We start from the raw sequence: 13,677 nt of genomic DNA, 5'->3' as shown, positions 1-13,677 counted from the left end.
GGATTTTCTTTTTGGATGCCTGCTGCAGGCTGGTCATGACATATTGCTGTGCCAGCTTCATCTTGTTAATGAGTTCGGCCAAGTCGGAGTTCAGCAGCTTCTGTGCCATCTCAATCTGAAAAGACAAGATGCAGTCAGGCTGTATAAAGAGATGTTCACAGGAGGCAGATCACTGGGAGTCTGCACCCAGAATGGCATCACAGACCACGTCCCCCCGCCCCACAAATGAGATCGCTACCATTGTGGTGAAACTCGGTCACTGGGGTTGAGATGTCACAGTCTGTGTGGGTGCCATTTCAACAGCAGGCGATTAGAGCAGGGTAACAGTTAGGAGCCTCTCTCAAGACTCAAATAACTTCCTCATAATATGGAGCAGTACATACAGTTAGGGTGCATCTTGTCCAATACAAACTAGATCCCGAACTTGCTCTCTTATGCCTCTGAACAGCCACTGGAGGTTAACAGGCATCGGACCCTATTCATCAAGGCTGGATTTGAACCTGGGTCCTAGAGATTAGGTTTCCATTTTGCCCTGAATCATTCTCTCAGCCTCTCTCTCTCCATTAAATTATTTTTATTGATACTCCAAGCAATAACAAAATATAATAGAAATAAAGATGCAAGTCCCACAGCGGGTGAGGTAGCTGTCTGGAAGGAGGGTCACTTGGCATCTCTGCTGCACGGGGTATCGTGTTCTTTGAGCATTCTCAGTGCCTGCAGTTCCTCCGAGATCTTGTGTGCACAGACACAGCTCTGGGGAAGATGACTGACCCGGGCTCACTGGGACCTGGTCTGCAAGCAGGGAAGTAGCTGAGCCATTGTCACTTCGAATCAGGTCACTGCTGAGCATTTCTTGAGCAAGAGCTGCCAACAGCCATGCTAAGTGATCTGTTTAATGAGTTTTGTGTGCAAATCATAATTCAGTGAGACATGCTGAACTGGCACCCAGGAATTAATCCCCAGGTGGTGCCTCCAAATAAAAATCCTAACTCCTCTGTAGGCACTGCGAACACTGTACCTCAACTCCTCATGTGTCACGCATGCTATTTACTGACATGGAATTCAGCAGTTTGCACTGGCAGGCAGGATAGGGCCCACGTCCACAGAGCAATGCAACGATTAAGATACCAAACGCTATCGGAGGGGTCAGTGCCCAGAACACAACGCGTGTCAGGGGTGAGGTGAATTAATTAAAACGTTCTAACATTTCTATTTTTTAGAAAAGGTTGTGATACATGTCCAGATACCGACTGACACTGGTTGAGGATGGCTGCAGACTCACCGACTGCGGCTTAGAATAGGAGCACATCTTTACATACCTCTCTGTGAGTGCTTGCTGGGAGCACGGGAATGGTTTCATCTACTGTTGCGAGCAAAGTTCTCAGTGCCAAACCAACCTCCTAATGAAAAATAAACCAGGACAGAATGCAGCTCAGTATTCACTACTATTTTGTGGCTCAAATACCCCTTTTACACACTATTTTATTTCCTTTTAGGTACATCATTTATGCATGTGGAAACAGAAACACCTCAGTAGCAAACACCTATTATACATTTAAAACTTCTTTTGGATGTCAAAGTATTTAGGGTGAGAATAATAATACTAAAAAAGGCTTAGTTTGGGTTTTACCAGTGACCTCAATGCAAACAGAGTTAGAGTGATACTGCTGAACAGCTGAAAATCCTACCCTTATTTCTTAGGTTACGTTAAATTTCACAAGAGAGAAAACACGTAGCTAGCTTAGCGCAGGGCACACATGGAATATATATACACACTGCATTCAACTGACTTTGGCTGAAGTGCATATATCAAAGGATTATTTTAAAAATACTAATTTTTCTTTAAAAAATGGAGAGAAAACATAGCACAGTAAATCCTTCATGATCACAGGCAGTCAAGGGAAGATGTTGTTAAGTGTAATGCTATTTCAGGAGTGCTCATAAAATGAATGCCCAGACAGGAGAACAAGATTTTTAGTAATATCTTTCATTGGGCAAACTTCCTAGCTGGGGGAGAGGTTAAGCAAACTTAGTGCACAAAACCCCCTCCTCTCGGGTCTGAGGAGGAAGCGGACAGTGTCAGCTAAACAATGAATTGTAAAGTACAGCAATGACGCATGTTAAACCCTGTTATGACACTGTCTAGCAAGTCCTGCTTCTCACAGACCCTGACCATCAGCGCTTACAGCTGCCCTACCGCAGGTAGGCAGGACTGAGCATGCACACCGATGCAGACAGCTTGTACTTTCAAGCTTTTCAGTCTGTAACATTTCTGATAACTCTGGTGCCTCTCAGGACAGACGTAAAACACTGACTGCAGGAAATGTCATCTTCCTACCTTCACCATGGGCACGTACTCCTCTGGAGGGGCTGGCTGGATTTTGCTGGACATTTCTATTACAGCTTTCACCAGTCCAGTGACATTCTCGTATACCTTATCGTTGGAACGGTCCAAGTTGGCAGTGGGAGGAGGGCTGATTTCCTGCGGCTGAATCTGAAAGCAGAAGAGATGTTGCTGTCCTCTCTTTCCCCAGCAGATGGCACTCGGCTACTTCACCCAACATCAACCCCGCTGCAGGAAGCAGATTAATGCTGCTAGCTTATGATCAAGTCTTCCCCACCAAAACCCAGCCTCCAATTGGGCTGTGTCACTGAAGGCATTTTGGGCTAAATGTAATTTTCTGCCCAAGCTCAATTAGCAAAATGAAGTCAAAAGAACTTTACACCATGAATCTGAGAAGCTCCCAGAGCAGAGAAAGCAGCCTCGGGATCACAGGATGTGCAGGACTTCTCACCCCACCTGCAGCACGTTTCAAGAGGCTGTCCTGCAGGGAACACTCCCTTGGCACTTCGGCAGGAGTCCACCTCCGAGGTGCAGATTTCATGATGCAAGGTCTAGGGGGCAAACTGGGCACTTGGTGCCACTGGTTCTATCAATACACCGGATTTCTTGGTTACAAGCTCAGATGGCATATCCCCCCCTCCTGAGATTCACCCATGCAGACAGACAGAGATGCAGAAATAGTTTCTTCTGATAGAGAGGCCCTGACTCTTCTCTGCCTTGCAGCTCCAAAGTCATGTATGCCGGCGGCCCACTGCCAAACTCTGGCTCTGCTTCATGCTCTTTGCACTCATTCTGCTTAGGAGCAAAGAACACCACAGTGCCGGCAACAGAGTGCCAGCCCTGACATTTTCAGCCAACTGTTTTCAGTCCTGGCAACTGTACTAAGGGTAGACTCAGCAGTACACTCGGGAGAGAGGAGGGGACTGCAGGCTACATGGTTATTGGTGGAACTGCATGGAAAATTAAGGAAAATTGGCACGCGGCGGCAAGGTGGGCGGGGGGGGGGGGGGGGGGGGGGTGTTCTTATTCATTCATTGCAAGTGCCGACACTGCAGGTAACGAGACAACATTGTCAAATACCCTTTCCAGGATGCTGGAAAGAGACTGGGCCAAATGCTGCACTCCTTACTCATGCAAAACTCCCACTAAATTGCAGCTGGCTCAAGCTGAATCCAAGCAAGACTGAGGTGACCCTGCCAGGAGGAGGGGGTCACACTTCGCAGACCTTGCCTTCTTTGTGCAATCTCTCCTCTCAGCACCACTTTCGCTTACACCAGGGATGCTCAACCCCCAGCCCATGAGCCCAAAACAGCCCTTGGCTCCATTTCATCTGGTCCATGGGGCTCTGCGGGGAGCCCTGTGGACTGTGGCCCTGTGCGTTAGGGTCAAGTGTGTACCCAACCCAACCCAGTGCATGGGGGCAGTGCAGGGTCCCCTGGGACCCAATCCCAGTTGGGCAGGGGTGGCACAGGACCCCAGGAGCCCAATCACAGCTGGGTTGAGGCAAAGCCCCCTGTTGCCTCCACCTGGCCCTCATGTGCAGGATTGGGCTCTGGGGATCCTGCAATGCCCCCACCTTGGGCAGGACTGGGCTCCAGCCAGGTGGAGGCAGTGCAGGCCCTGATTCTGGTGCACGGGGGAGAGGCATAAGGCCTGATCCAGCCTGGAGATTGACCCGGTACCATTCATTTGGCCCACAGGGCCAAAACTTTGAGCACTACTGGCTTAGATTGTAAAGATGGTCTGCTATGCTTGATGCTAATGAATGACCACATGGGGACGGGAAAAGGAGAAAAAGAAAGCCCAGGGACCTGGCCGCACAGCTGCACCCTATCCTGAGCAGGACCAAGGCTATCCAAGCATCCTGGGCCTTTAGGTTTGATCACCTGAACTCTTTCTACCTGGGGGCAAAGCTAGACCCTGAAAGAACAAAGTGCAAAAACAAAACACAGGTCCCCCTGAGGACTCTGCACTATTCCCCTTCGAATATAGGATTTGGGTCGAGGTTTTGGTCCTAGTAAGTAAAGCCCTCCATGAACCCAACCCCAGTTACCTGGCACTGGTTCCTTGCCACTCCCTCTGTGCCCAGGACAGAGGAGACAAAGGCTCAGACTGCAGATCTCACTCTCCAAAGGGAGCGCTCTAGGACTCTGCCACTCCAAAGTAAATGCTGAACTCTCTTCCGTGACTCAGCTCCCCAATAATTTCACTCACTTGTGCCAACCACAAGCAAAACAATTCAAGCTTAGCCAGCTACAGAAAGGGAAGGCAAAGACTTTTTCCAAACTGTACTTTTAGGTACTGAAGGAGCTCATACATTAATGTATCTTTTCTAACATGCATTAAAATTCATGGGCCCAAATGTGAGGCCTATGCATGAGCAGGGAGTCTGCTCTGATGCCGATGCGCTGGAATTCAAGTGCATCGGAGCAGACTCAATTAATCAATTAATCAAGTCTGCTCGAGTGTGGCAATTACCACACTCCAGCAGCCTCCTGCATCTCATGCATCAGCGTCTCCATGCTTCAAAACGGCAGCACGGGAGCTTTATCTAAACCTTGTTTGACAAGCTGCCACCATTTGGAAGTGCAGGGATGCTGATACACGAGATGTTTTGGGCACCTGAATTAAAGTGGCTCTCGGAGCTGCTCCAATTCAAGTGTCCTCCCCTCCCCCACCCAAAGCATGTATATAAATGCCCTGAAATACTGAATTAATCCACATTAGGCTGTGCTAATGCACAGTAGTGCATTTGCATGCCTTTTTAGTGACACTTCATGCGTAGTAGACTATTTTACTGCTCACTAGCATAATATCACTTTATGATGCTTTAAAATGTGCAGTAAAATAGTCTCCTGCAAATTAAAGTGCACATGGAGACACACCCAGAGACTGCCTACGTGGAGCTTTGCTGGAGTAAGGAATCCAGGCTTTAGCACAGTGTTGCTGCGTTCCACCAAGGAGGTGTTGACAGAAAATCCAATACAGAAGCAACTGAATATACTGACTGGAAAATGCCTTGGGAAAAGGAAGCCTGTTACTGGTGGGAGGTGGGGAATTCAGAAGTTACAGCAATGTCGCATGCAAAGACATCCGTGATTAGCCCGCGCGCACACGCATACTCTGTGCTTACCCGCCATGGCTATTGTTGAGCAGAATGTGGGGGAAGGTTAAAGAAATTTACCAGAAGGAAGGAAAAAAGAAAAACAATATTAATGAATGGAGCAGGAAAAAACCAGACAAAACACCGCAGCAATAAGAGACCAGTTTAAAAAAGCCTGCTAAAAAAGGGGGGGGAAAAAAGCATTCTTAACAACTCTGCCTGTGTCTTGTTAGCTCCCGGTTCATTTGTTACAGAAGCCTGTGCCCCCTGCTCAGCACCCAGCGCAGGGAGTAGAGATGTCGGCCATGCACCCATGCTTACACTATATGAAATAAATGGGGGGAGACGACATGCAAAGCTGGACAGGAACATGCCAGTCTGGCAAGGAGGTAGACGGTAAATGGAGCCAGGGGCTCCGTCACGGTGGGAAGCAGCGGCCTGGAGAAAGGCCAGTCCTTTTCCACGTACCATCAATCCATTTCTCAAGAGATCAGGCCAAGGTTACACAAGCCTCCCTTGAACTTTTTACGTGCTTGTCATAGGAAATAGTTACTCATCGAACTGTACTGCCCATGCTCATAAAGCCTGGTCAAGCTTGTGGCTAAAACTACTGAGAGAACCATTCTGGATGCATGACACACAGGCCATCTGATCCCTCTGCTAGGCCTCGGTTTCAGAAGAAGGGCATCTGTATTCCTGGACAGTTCGTTATTTGTGCGTCTCTCCCGTTTCTGTAGCCAACACCAACAGTGCTCAACCGCAGACTAAAATGGCCAGGGTTATCTTTGCACGGGCTGGCTGATTTTCTCTCAACAAAACACCGTGCGCTGCACATTTCTGGCATAATCAATTTGGGATTAAAGAACCCAATTCTTGTCCTTTTACTTGTACTTGGCCATTATGGAAAAAGAGACATAGGAATTTATATGCTCAACCAGCCTGCAGGAGACAGGCTGCTTCATCATATTTTATGCTCTCACGATTCCAGAAAAGTCTTCAGTTTTATCCAAAAGCAAAGCACTGCGACTTCCTGAAGAAGGGTAAAGCAAACCCGTTTTAAGATCAGTGCAGAAAGCTGACAAAACCATTTCTCTTCTAGGGAAACCAGTAGCTCTGGTAATTGAAAGCCCGTGAATCTTTTATTAACTCTATCAGCTCCCGCTGCCTTTGCTTTGTTCCTTTTGCTGGGCTCTGGCATCAGAAAAATGATTTTTCTGCAAATATTTTGGACGTTCATCAAGTGTCAGGGTTTATAAAGGGAATTTTAGATTGAAAAACTGAGTTAAGGAACACAGCTGTTACTGGTTTTTTAGTCTCTGAGGCTTGGCCAACCTGAAAAACACTAACACCGCTTTATAACAAACCCTTGCTCTAAGTGGTCAGTTGTGACCGTTTCTACTGATTCTTAAGCATTCGGATAACCTTGGAGTAAGAGCAATAGGGAGAGAAAGGCCCCAGCGGAAAGGACTCCGGCTTTGCTAGCTGTATGGCTTTGATGGTTTGTTTTGAATTCCAGAGGCAGGGATGAACCGGGTTCTCCATATTTTCCTCAAAACCATAAAACAGACATCACTAACCATAATTCTCATGTCTGTCCCAACGTGGGAGCTTAGTTCTTCCCTGCAGACTGGGGGAGGCTTCATTGTCTCTTTCTTGTAAAACTTCAATCGAATTGCCTTCCCCTAGACTGGTTTGTGTGACCTCAGGGCCTTGCCCTTCTGGTTTTGTGGAAGCCTGCACTGGTCAGCACAGGCTTGGGTGAGCTCTCATGCTCTCTCCCCTTTCGAACACAAAAAATCCCCTCTGTCAGCATCAGCTGAGAAAACAGGGGCAGGGGCATGAGCAGGACGGAAGTTGGCCGAATTCTGGAGTGCTAATCCTGCAGCAGGAGCGGTGGCTTCCCAGAGCAGGACAGACTGTGGAGGTGAAAGGCTACAAGGCGAGAAGGTGCTGTGTTGTAGACACATCCTTTCCCAGCTACATCATTTCCCACATTCCCAAGCTGCACTGTGTACTGCCACTGAAAGTAGCTGCCAGCAAGAATAGCGCCAGCTTTTCCCTGCAAAAGGCACAGGAGGCCACTTGAGTTTTAATCTCCTGCCAATTAAAAAGGCAAAACAAAGAAATCCCCAAGACGGGGAACCAGGCTCATGCTGGAGGGAACACGGGCATTAATGAAGACGTTCCAATCATATCAGCAATGGCAGGGGGGCAGTTAAAACATGTCATTTCTAGCATTTGCGGCCAACCTACGGGATCTGCTCCAGGGCATGACCCCTCCAGGGCAAAAGTCCTAGACACTGGTGCCACCTCGGCACCTGCCCACCCCGGTACCCACTTGAGAGATGAAGGCACTGGGAGGTGTTTTTTGAATCTATGTAGCAGTTGTGTAACTCTTCACTTGTGTTCTTCTGTATCCATGGAAAATGAACCCCGGAACAAGAAAACCTTGGCAAAACCACATCCCTACATTGAATCGCACCACTGACCTGGGCCCCTCTCTGCCACCCCATCGTGGGCTGAGGGGAGCTGTGGCACTGAAGCAAGGAGCATGCTGGAACCTCACAGCACAGCAGGGGACAGGGACCTCCTTGAAAAGAAAATGAATACCCAGAGGGTCTGTCTGTCCCGCCCCCCCCATCCTGGGGAGCAGGAGCTTAGGGCACTCTGGGCTTCCCCCAAATAATGGTGACAAAGCAAAAGGGACTGTAGGAGTTTGCCCCTCACCACTCCCCATCGCAGAACAGGGGAACGGACCCTTGGAGCTCACAGGTCAGCGCTCTTCAAACGTGAAGCGAGACTAACAAAGCCCTGCAACGCACAGAGGCAGGAGGGGCTGAGACTGGAGGGGTGGAGAGGGTGTTTTTAAAAGTTCTTTTTCCTAATAGGATCCTTCTGGTGTGAAAAGCAAAACCACAGTACCAAAGCGCATGACGTACAAGACCCAGTGAATAAACCCTGCTAAACCCAATGAACAGCCAGTGCAAACATGTCCCACAACAAATATGCAGTCACAAGCTTCAGTTCTGATTTCACTTTCAACAGCATCTCCTGCTTCAGCAACAGTCAATGTTTCTTTTGAAGTTAAGCACACGCCCAGCGCCCCTCCGCAATGTACCTTCACCCCCTCGTTATAGCTGTCCACCGGACTGTTGAGGCTGGCGAGGCTTCCCAAATGGCTGGGGGCTCCGGGACGAGGAGGCTTCTTTGGTGGAGCTGCATGATCTAGTTGACAAAACATTTTGCACTTACTAAAGGATTAGTGTGTTTGGTCTCTTGGATTTACAAGCAGCCGAGGCAACAAACAGTGCAGTAAATCAGTTTGTTCTTAAAGCCCTTCCACAATGAAGAGAATACGTTTGTTTCGATAAGGTCTCAAAAATCTAGTATAAATGTTCAGTTCAGGGCCAGGGTAGAGCATCTAAAACATCTTCATAGGCATCAGGCACCTCTCGATGTGACAGATGAGAGCTGCCAGTGCCCAGCACCTCTGAAAATCTGCCAAATTTCACCTTCTTACCCAATACCAGACACCTTGTTTGAAAGAATCTGGCAACACCGTTATATACTGCTGTGGTGTTAAACCCTACTGTGTCATTTCGGGGGTTTGAAGAACTATACCAAGGATCACAAGCTTCAGGGTTTATGCTGATGATATGGTGAGTTTATGGCTTACCTGGTTTTCCCACGGGCTGATATATGTGCTGGTTACCAGCCTGTAACAGAAAAATTAAGATTAGTTAAGTAATTGTAGTCACTGTGTTTACAACTCAGGATCCTCAGTATGAAGGTAGTGGTTTTGATCTTAATCATTCGAATTATACGAATTCCAACCACAGACCATCCAGAAAGATATTTCCCATCCCCCATCACTTTAAAGTATTACAAAAATCCTGTATTTCTGAACTACAAGTTCAGATTGCATTATTTAAGGTAAGAAGCCACTTTCTTCTGATTTTCTGCCATCTAGAACTGAATCACGCTCCAGCTGTATTACAAAGGGCTTGTCCTTTCAAGGATAATGCCAGCATTAATTAAACGGGATGGCATGTTTACAGAAAATGTGTTTTTTTATCCAGATGTCAATTTTGAAACGAGTCATGGCTGTTGAGATGAAACTGAAGCAGAATGATTAGAAAACTGCATGCTCTAGGTCCATTTCAGTTCCTGAGTTTAAATCACCCTTAAGGACTTAAAGGGCTTCATAAAATAATAGACGCTTCACTTACTAATTTACAAGCATTTCATGTTGGACTGAAGTGCTTTTCCTTGCTAATTATATTTGTATACCTTTCTGCCAAGTAAGATGAAAGTCTGTTTAGTCACAACAAAATGAATACTTTATACAGGATTTGACATTGTATTCTTGTAAGGCAATGTGATGCAGATAATCTTTGCTTCATGAAAGCACATCTGCATAAAGGGTTTCCTTTGCAAATGACAAGTATTGACATAGCTACAGCTCTCAGTGCAGCACAGCAGTAAAACGTCTCAGCAGAGTCTTTATTTATCAAGTGGAACCCTTTTCCTACAAAGCAGAAAGGTTGGAAAGATTTGAGAGTCTTGTGTATCAAACTGAAAGAAGCTGCATTTTTAACACTCAGAAAAGAACAACATTTGGAGATCACAGAGCAAGATGCAGAAACACACATGTGCTGGCACAAACATCCTCAGCTACGGATGAATCCAGTATAAATCACTGCACACCACTTTGCTCATTTGACTTGTCCAAACTAGCTGGTACTAGCGGGGACTCGATCACACCCGATATCTGCATATAAGAGAACATCTGAGCTTGCCAATCCTATGACCCCCATCACAACAGCATCTGAATTCTTCATATCTGTCAGTGTATTTATCCTCCAAATACATCCATGTGGCTGAGCAATACTAACAGCCATGTTACGGGTAGGGAAACAGAGTGGGAAAGGTGAGGGCCCAGACCATCCAAGGTATGAAGGTACCCGACTCCCACTGATTTCACAACCGGGGTGGCCCTGTAGACCCTGCACTGCAGGCCTGGCCAGCTTAAAAAGTTACACTCTCTCGGTTCCAGGGGGGAGATCCCAAGACATCAGGTCAGGTGCCAGGCTGCAGAGAAGAAGGGGCTTCTGAAGAATGATGTAGGGAGCCTAGGCACTGAGCTGTGAGCTGCCTAGAGCTGGCTAGGAGACTCAGGACTGGATAGTTCATTCTTTGGGATCTAGAGGAGCACCAAACCAAGTAGGCACATACTCGTTACAATGGTTCTGGTTCCCATCTTTTACAGTTTAGCCTAGTGGTTACAGCACGTCACTCAAAAAGGAGTGAGACCTGGGCTCTCGGGCACCTTCAGTCAGCCTGATGGAATCCAAACCCACGTCTCCCAGAAGATGTGTAACAGTCCGTGTAGAAACACCCTTAATCCCTCCTGTGGAAGCGAGGCCTCTCTGCAGCCAAGCACATGACAGTCAGAAGGCCAGGAGCACAAGCCAAAGGGAGTCTGTCTCTTCAGCCTAGTACTTCAGACTCTCACAGCTGGGAGAAAGGACTGGGTTCTGCCCCCTCAACTGTCTATCCATTAGATGGATGCTGGATACAAACCCAGGACTTGCCCCCTCCCAGCGGGATGCACCACCCACTTGGCTATAGAGTTGGGCTCCCTCTTCCTTGGTCACCTGCTGACCCTCCAGACTTGCACTCTTGGCTGCAGAGGGCAACGCTATAATACAAAGTCATGCCACATTCCTGTGCTCACAGTATACGTGGGTTGAGGCACAGTGTACTGATTTCAAAGCGGTGTGATCAGTGTGTGCCGGCTAGACTGCCACCTCCTGCAGAATTTAAATGCTACTCTGCCTTGCAGTGGCACTGGATCTTAGGTAGGAGCCAGGCACTCACCTGGGTCAGATGCATGTGCGTCTGCAGAAGCCTAAATTTAGGTACCTGAAGAATGTTTCAGTCAAAAAACATTCAGGGGACATTACAGGATCATAGGAAAGCGGGACTGGAAGGGACCTCACAAGGTCTTCTAGTCCTGCCCCCTGCTCAAGGCAGGATCCTCCCTGACCAGACCATCCCAGCCAAGAGTCTGTCTAACCTGCTCTTGAAATTTCCAGGGCTTTTCTAGGTTGCCTGTTCCAATGCCTGACCACCCTCAGACTTAAAAGTCCCTCTCAATCTCTAATACAGGTTTCCCTCGCTTTATGCTGTACATGCGTTCCTGGAAAACGGCACATACCTCAAATCTGCATAAAGGAAACTCGCTTTGCAATGGAACAGATAGGGATACGTTCCAAGACTCTGACTGTACTGATCCCCTCGACCATACTGACATGGCATCGTGTCGCTCCCGAAGCAGCTGCAGCTCCAGCAGCACGGGCATCAGCTGTCCTGAGCAGTGGCCACGGGCACTGCTGCTGGGCCGCTTCATGGCTCACGGCCCCTGGGGCACTGCACTGATGGGCTGGACCGGGCCGGGCTGCAGGAGCTGGCACTGCAGCCCAGCCCGGGCACCACCACCCAGCTCAGCTCCCCCCAGATAATTTTTTCTTTCTTCACCTGTGGCATCACTCCCACAATGCACCACACAAACAGCTGACTGTGGACTTCCACCACACCAATTACATAAGAGTAAATTTACCTCGCATATAACGAATTTTTGGTATAAAAAGCGTCATCGCATAAGAGCGAATTCGCACATACAGAACCCGCATAAAGCGAGGGAACCCTGTACAAATTTCCTCTGCTGCAGCTCGAGACCATTGTTCTTAGTCCTGACCCCTGCAGCCACAGAGACAAGTCCATCGCCATCTTCTCCATAAATCACTCTTCAGGGATTTGAAGACTGTTACCAAATCCCACCCCCTCACTGTTCACTTTTCCAGACTAAATAACTAGTTTTTTCAGCCTGTCTTGCTAAGTCATGCTTCCCAGGCCTCTTATCACTTTTGTCACTCTGCTGGACTCTTCCCAATCTGCCTACATCTTTTTTGGAAGTGTGGGCACAGTGCTCCAGGTGCTGAACAGTGGAAAAACTGCTTCCCTTCATTTGCAAGTGGCAATTCTGTTAATACAACCCAGGATACTGTTGGCTTTTTTGGCAACAAAAACAGACAGCTTATGGTCCACTGTACCCCCAGGTCCTTCTCTGCACTACTGCAACCAAGCCAGTCATTCCCTGGTCTGTATTCAGGCATGGGTTTATTCCATCCAAAATGCAGGACTCTGCACTTGTCCTTGTTGAATTTTATCTGGCTGACTGTGCATCATTTCTCCAGTCTGTCCAGGTCATTCTGGGTCCTAGTCCTACCCTCCGTTGTGTTTGCAACTCCGCCTGGCTTGGTGTCACCCACAGATTTCATATATTACATGAATTTTGCTTAATGAGTTCTATGGCTCTGCGGGGGTGGGGGGTGTATTTTGGATTTATATTTCACGTCACTCCTATTAAAACAAGGTTAGGGGAAAATATATTAAATTCTCCCAACTGTTTAACTGAGGAGTTCTAGCATCCCCATGTGGCAGAGAAGGCACCTGCAGATTGGTTGAACAGGGGGAGGTGGATGGGGTGGGATGGAGTTGGGACAATTTACCACAAGATTTGAGAAGTTTAATTTTCATGAACTAGGAATAAAAGTAGCACTCCTGATTCCCAATATTCCTCTGCCATCAGCAAATGACTCTGAAACCACTGGCAGTGTGTGTCTGATACCTCTCTAACGGCAGTTGCATGTCAAGAGAACAGTGCACTACTGTTACCATCACCACCAGCCTCTCTTTTAGCTCAAGGGGGTTGACCTAAAGACTCTAGCCCTGGTGATGATCAATGTGGTTCCACATGACAGAATGTCCAATTTTTCACTTAAAAAAAACATAAGAAATGATATAAAAATGCATTAAAGGAAGATAACTAAGGTTGGAAAATAAGTGCTTGATGGCACACTTAAGTTCACCTGTGCAACATTTATCTGCCTCCTTATTCCTATGAATTATGATACAGTCTTCACATTCAGGATCACATGCTAGTTTTCCCACAAGATCCCTAACCTCGCTCAGTGCATGGGATCACCGTGTTATGGGGATAAATGAGGGTTGTGCAGTGAAGGAGACTGTTGTTTGCAAGCCCCCTGCTTTATTTATTGCAGAAGTTGGGAGATGGGCAATGAATGTGGCAGGACAAGAAAGCATGGTCTTGTGGTTAAGGGGGGTGAATACCACCCTGGAGAACTGGATCCTATCCCTGCCTCTG

At 47.6% G+C, this 13,677-nt stretch overlaps 1 protein-coding gene across 15 annotated transcripts in view; it reads right to left on the bottom strand.

Moving 5' to 3' along the window:
- Nucleotides 1-13,677, bottom strand: part of PTK2 (protein tyrosine kinase 2) — a 312,007-nt gene that overhangs the window by 1,193 nt on the left and 297,137 nt on the right. For 11 of the 15 annotated variants that reach the window (XM_025214534.1, XM_025214598.1, XM_025214542.1 and 8 more), the window contains 6 exons: nt 9,124-9,163; nt 8,566-8,672; nt 5,478-5,486; nt 2,339-2,494; nt 1,320-1,400; nt 1-115 (listed from right to left, as the gene is read on the bottom strand). The exon at nt 1-115 is cut by the window's left edge and continues 1,193 nt beyond it. In XM_025214534.1, coding sequence (XP_025070319.1) covers nt 1-115; nt 1,320-1,400; nt 2,339-2,494; nt 5,478-5,486; nt 8,566-8,672; nt 9,124-9,163 — 508 coding nt within the window. The remainder of the gene's footprint in view (nt 116-1,319; nt 1,401-2,338; nt 2,495-5,477; nt 5,487-8,565; nt 8,673-9,123; nt 9,164-13,677) is intronic. The other 4 variants (XM_025214537.1, XM_025214552.1, XM_025214578.1 and 1 more) reach the window with 1 other exon arrangement.

This window comes from Alligator sinensis, unplaced genomic scaffold (genome assembly GCF_000455745.1).
Source record: "Alligator sinensis unplaced genomic scaffold, ASM45574v1 scaffold721_1, whole genome shotgun sequence".
Lineage (NCBI taxonomy): Eukaryota > Metazoa > Chordata > Crocodylia > Alligatoridae > Alligator > Alligator sinensis.
The sequence above is the reverse complement of the archived record's forward strand: the minus strand, read 5'-3'. Positions and strand labels throughout refer to the sequence as shown.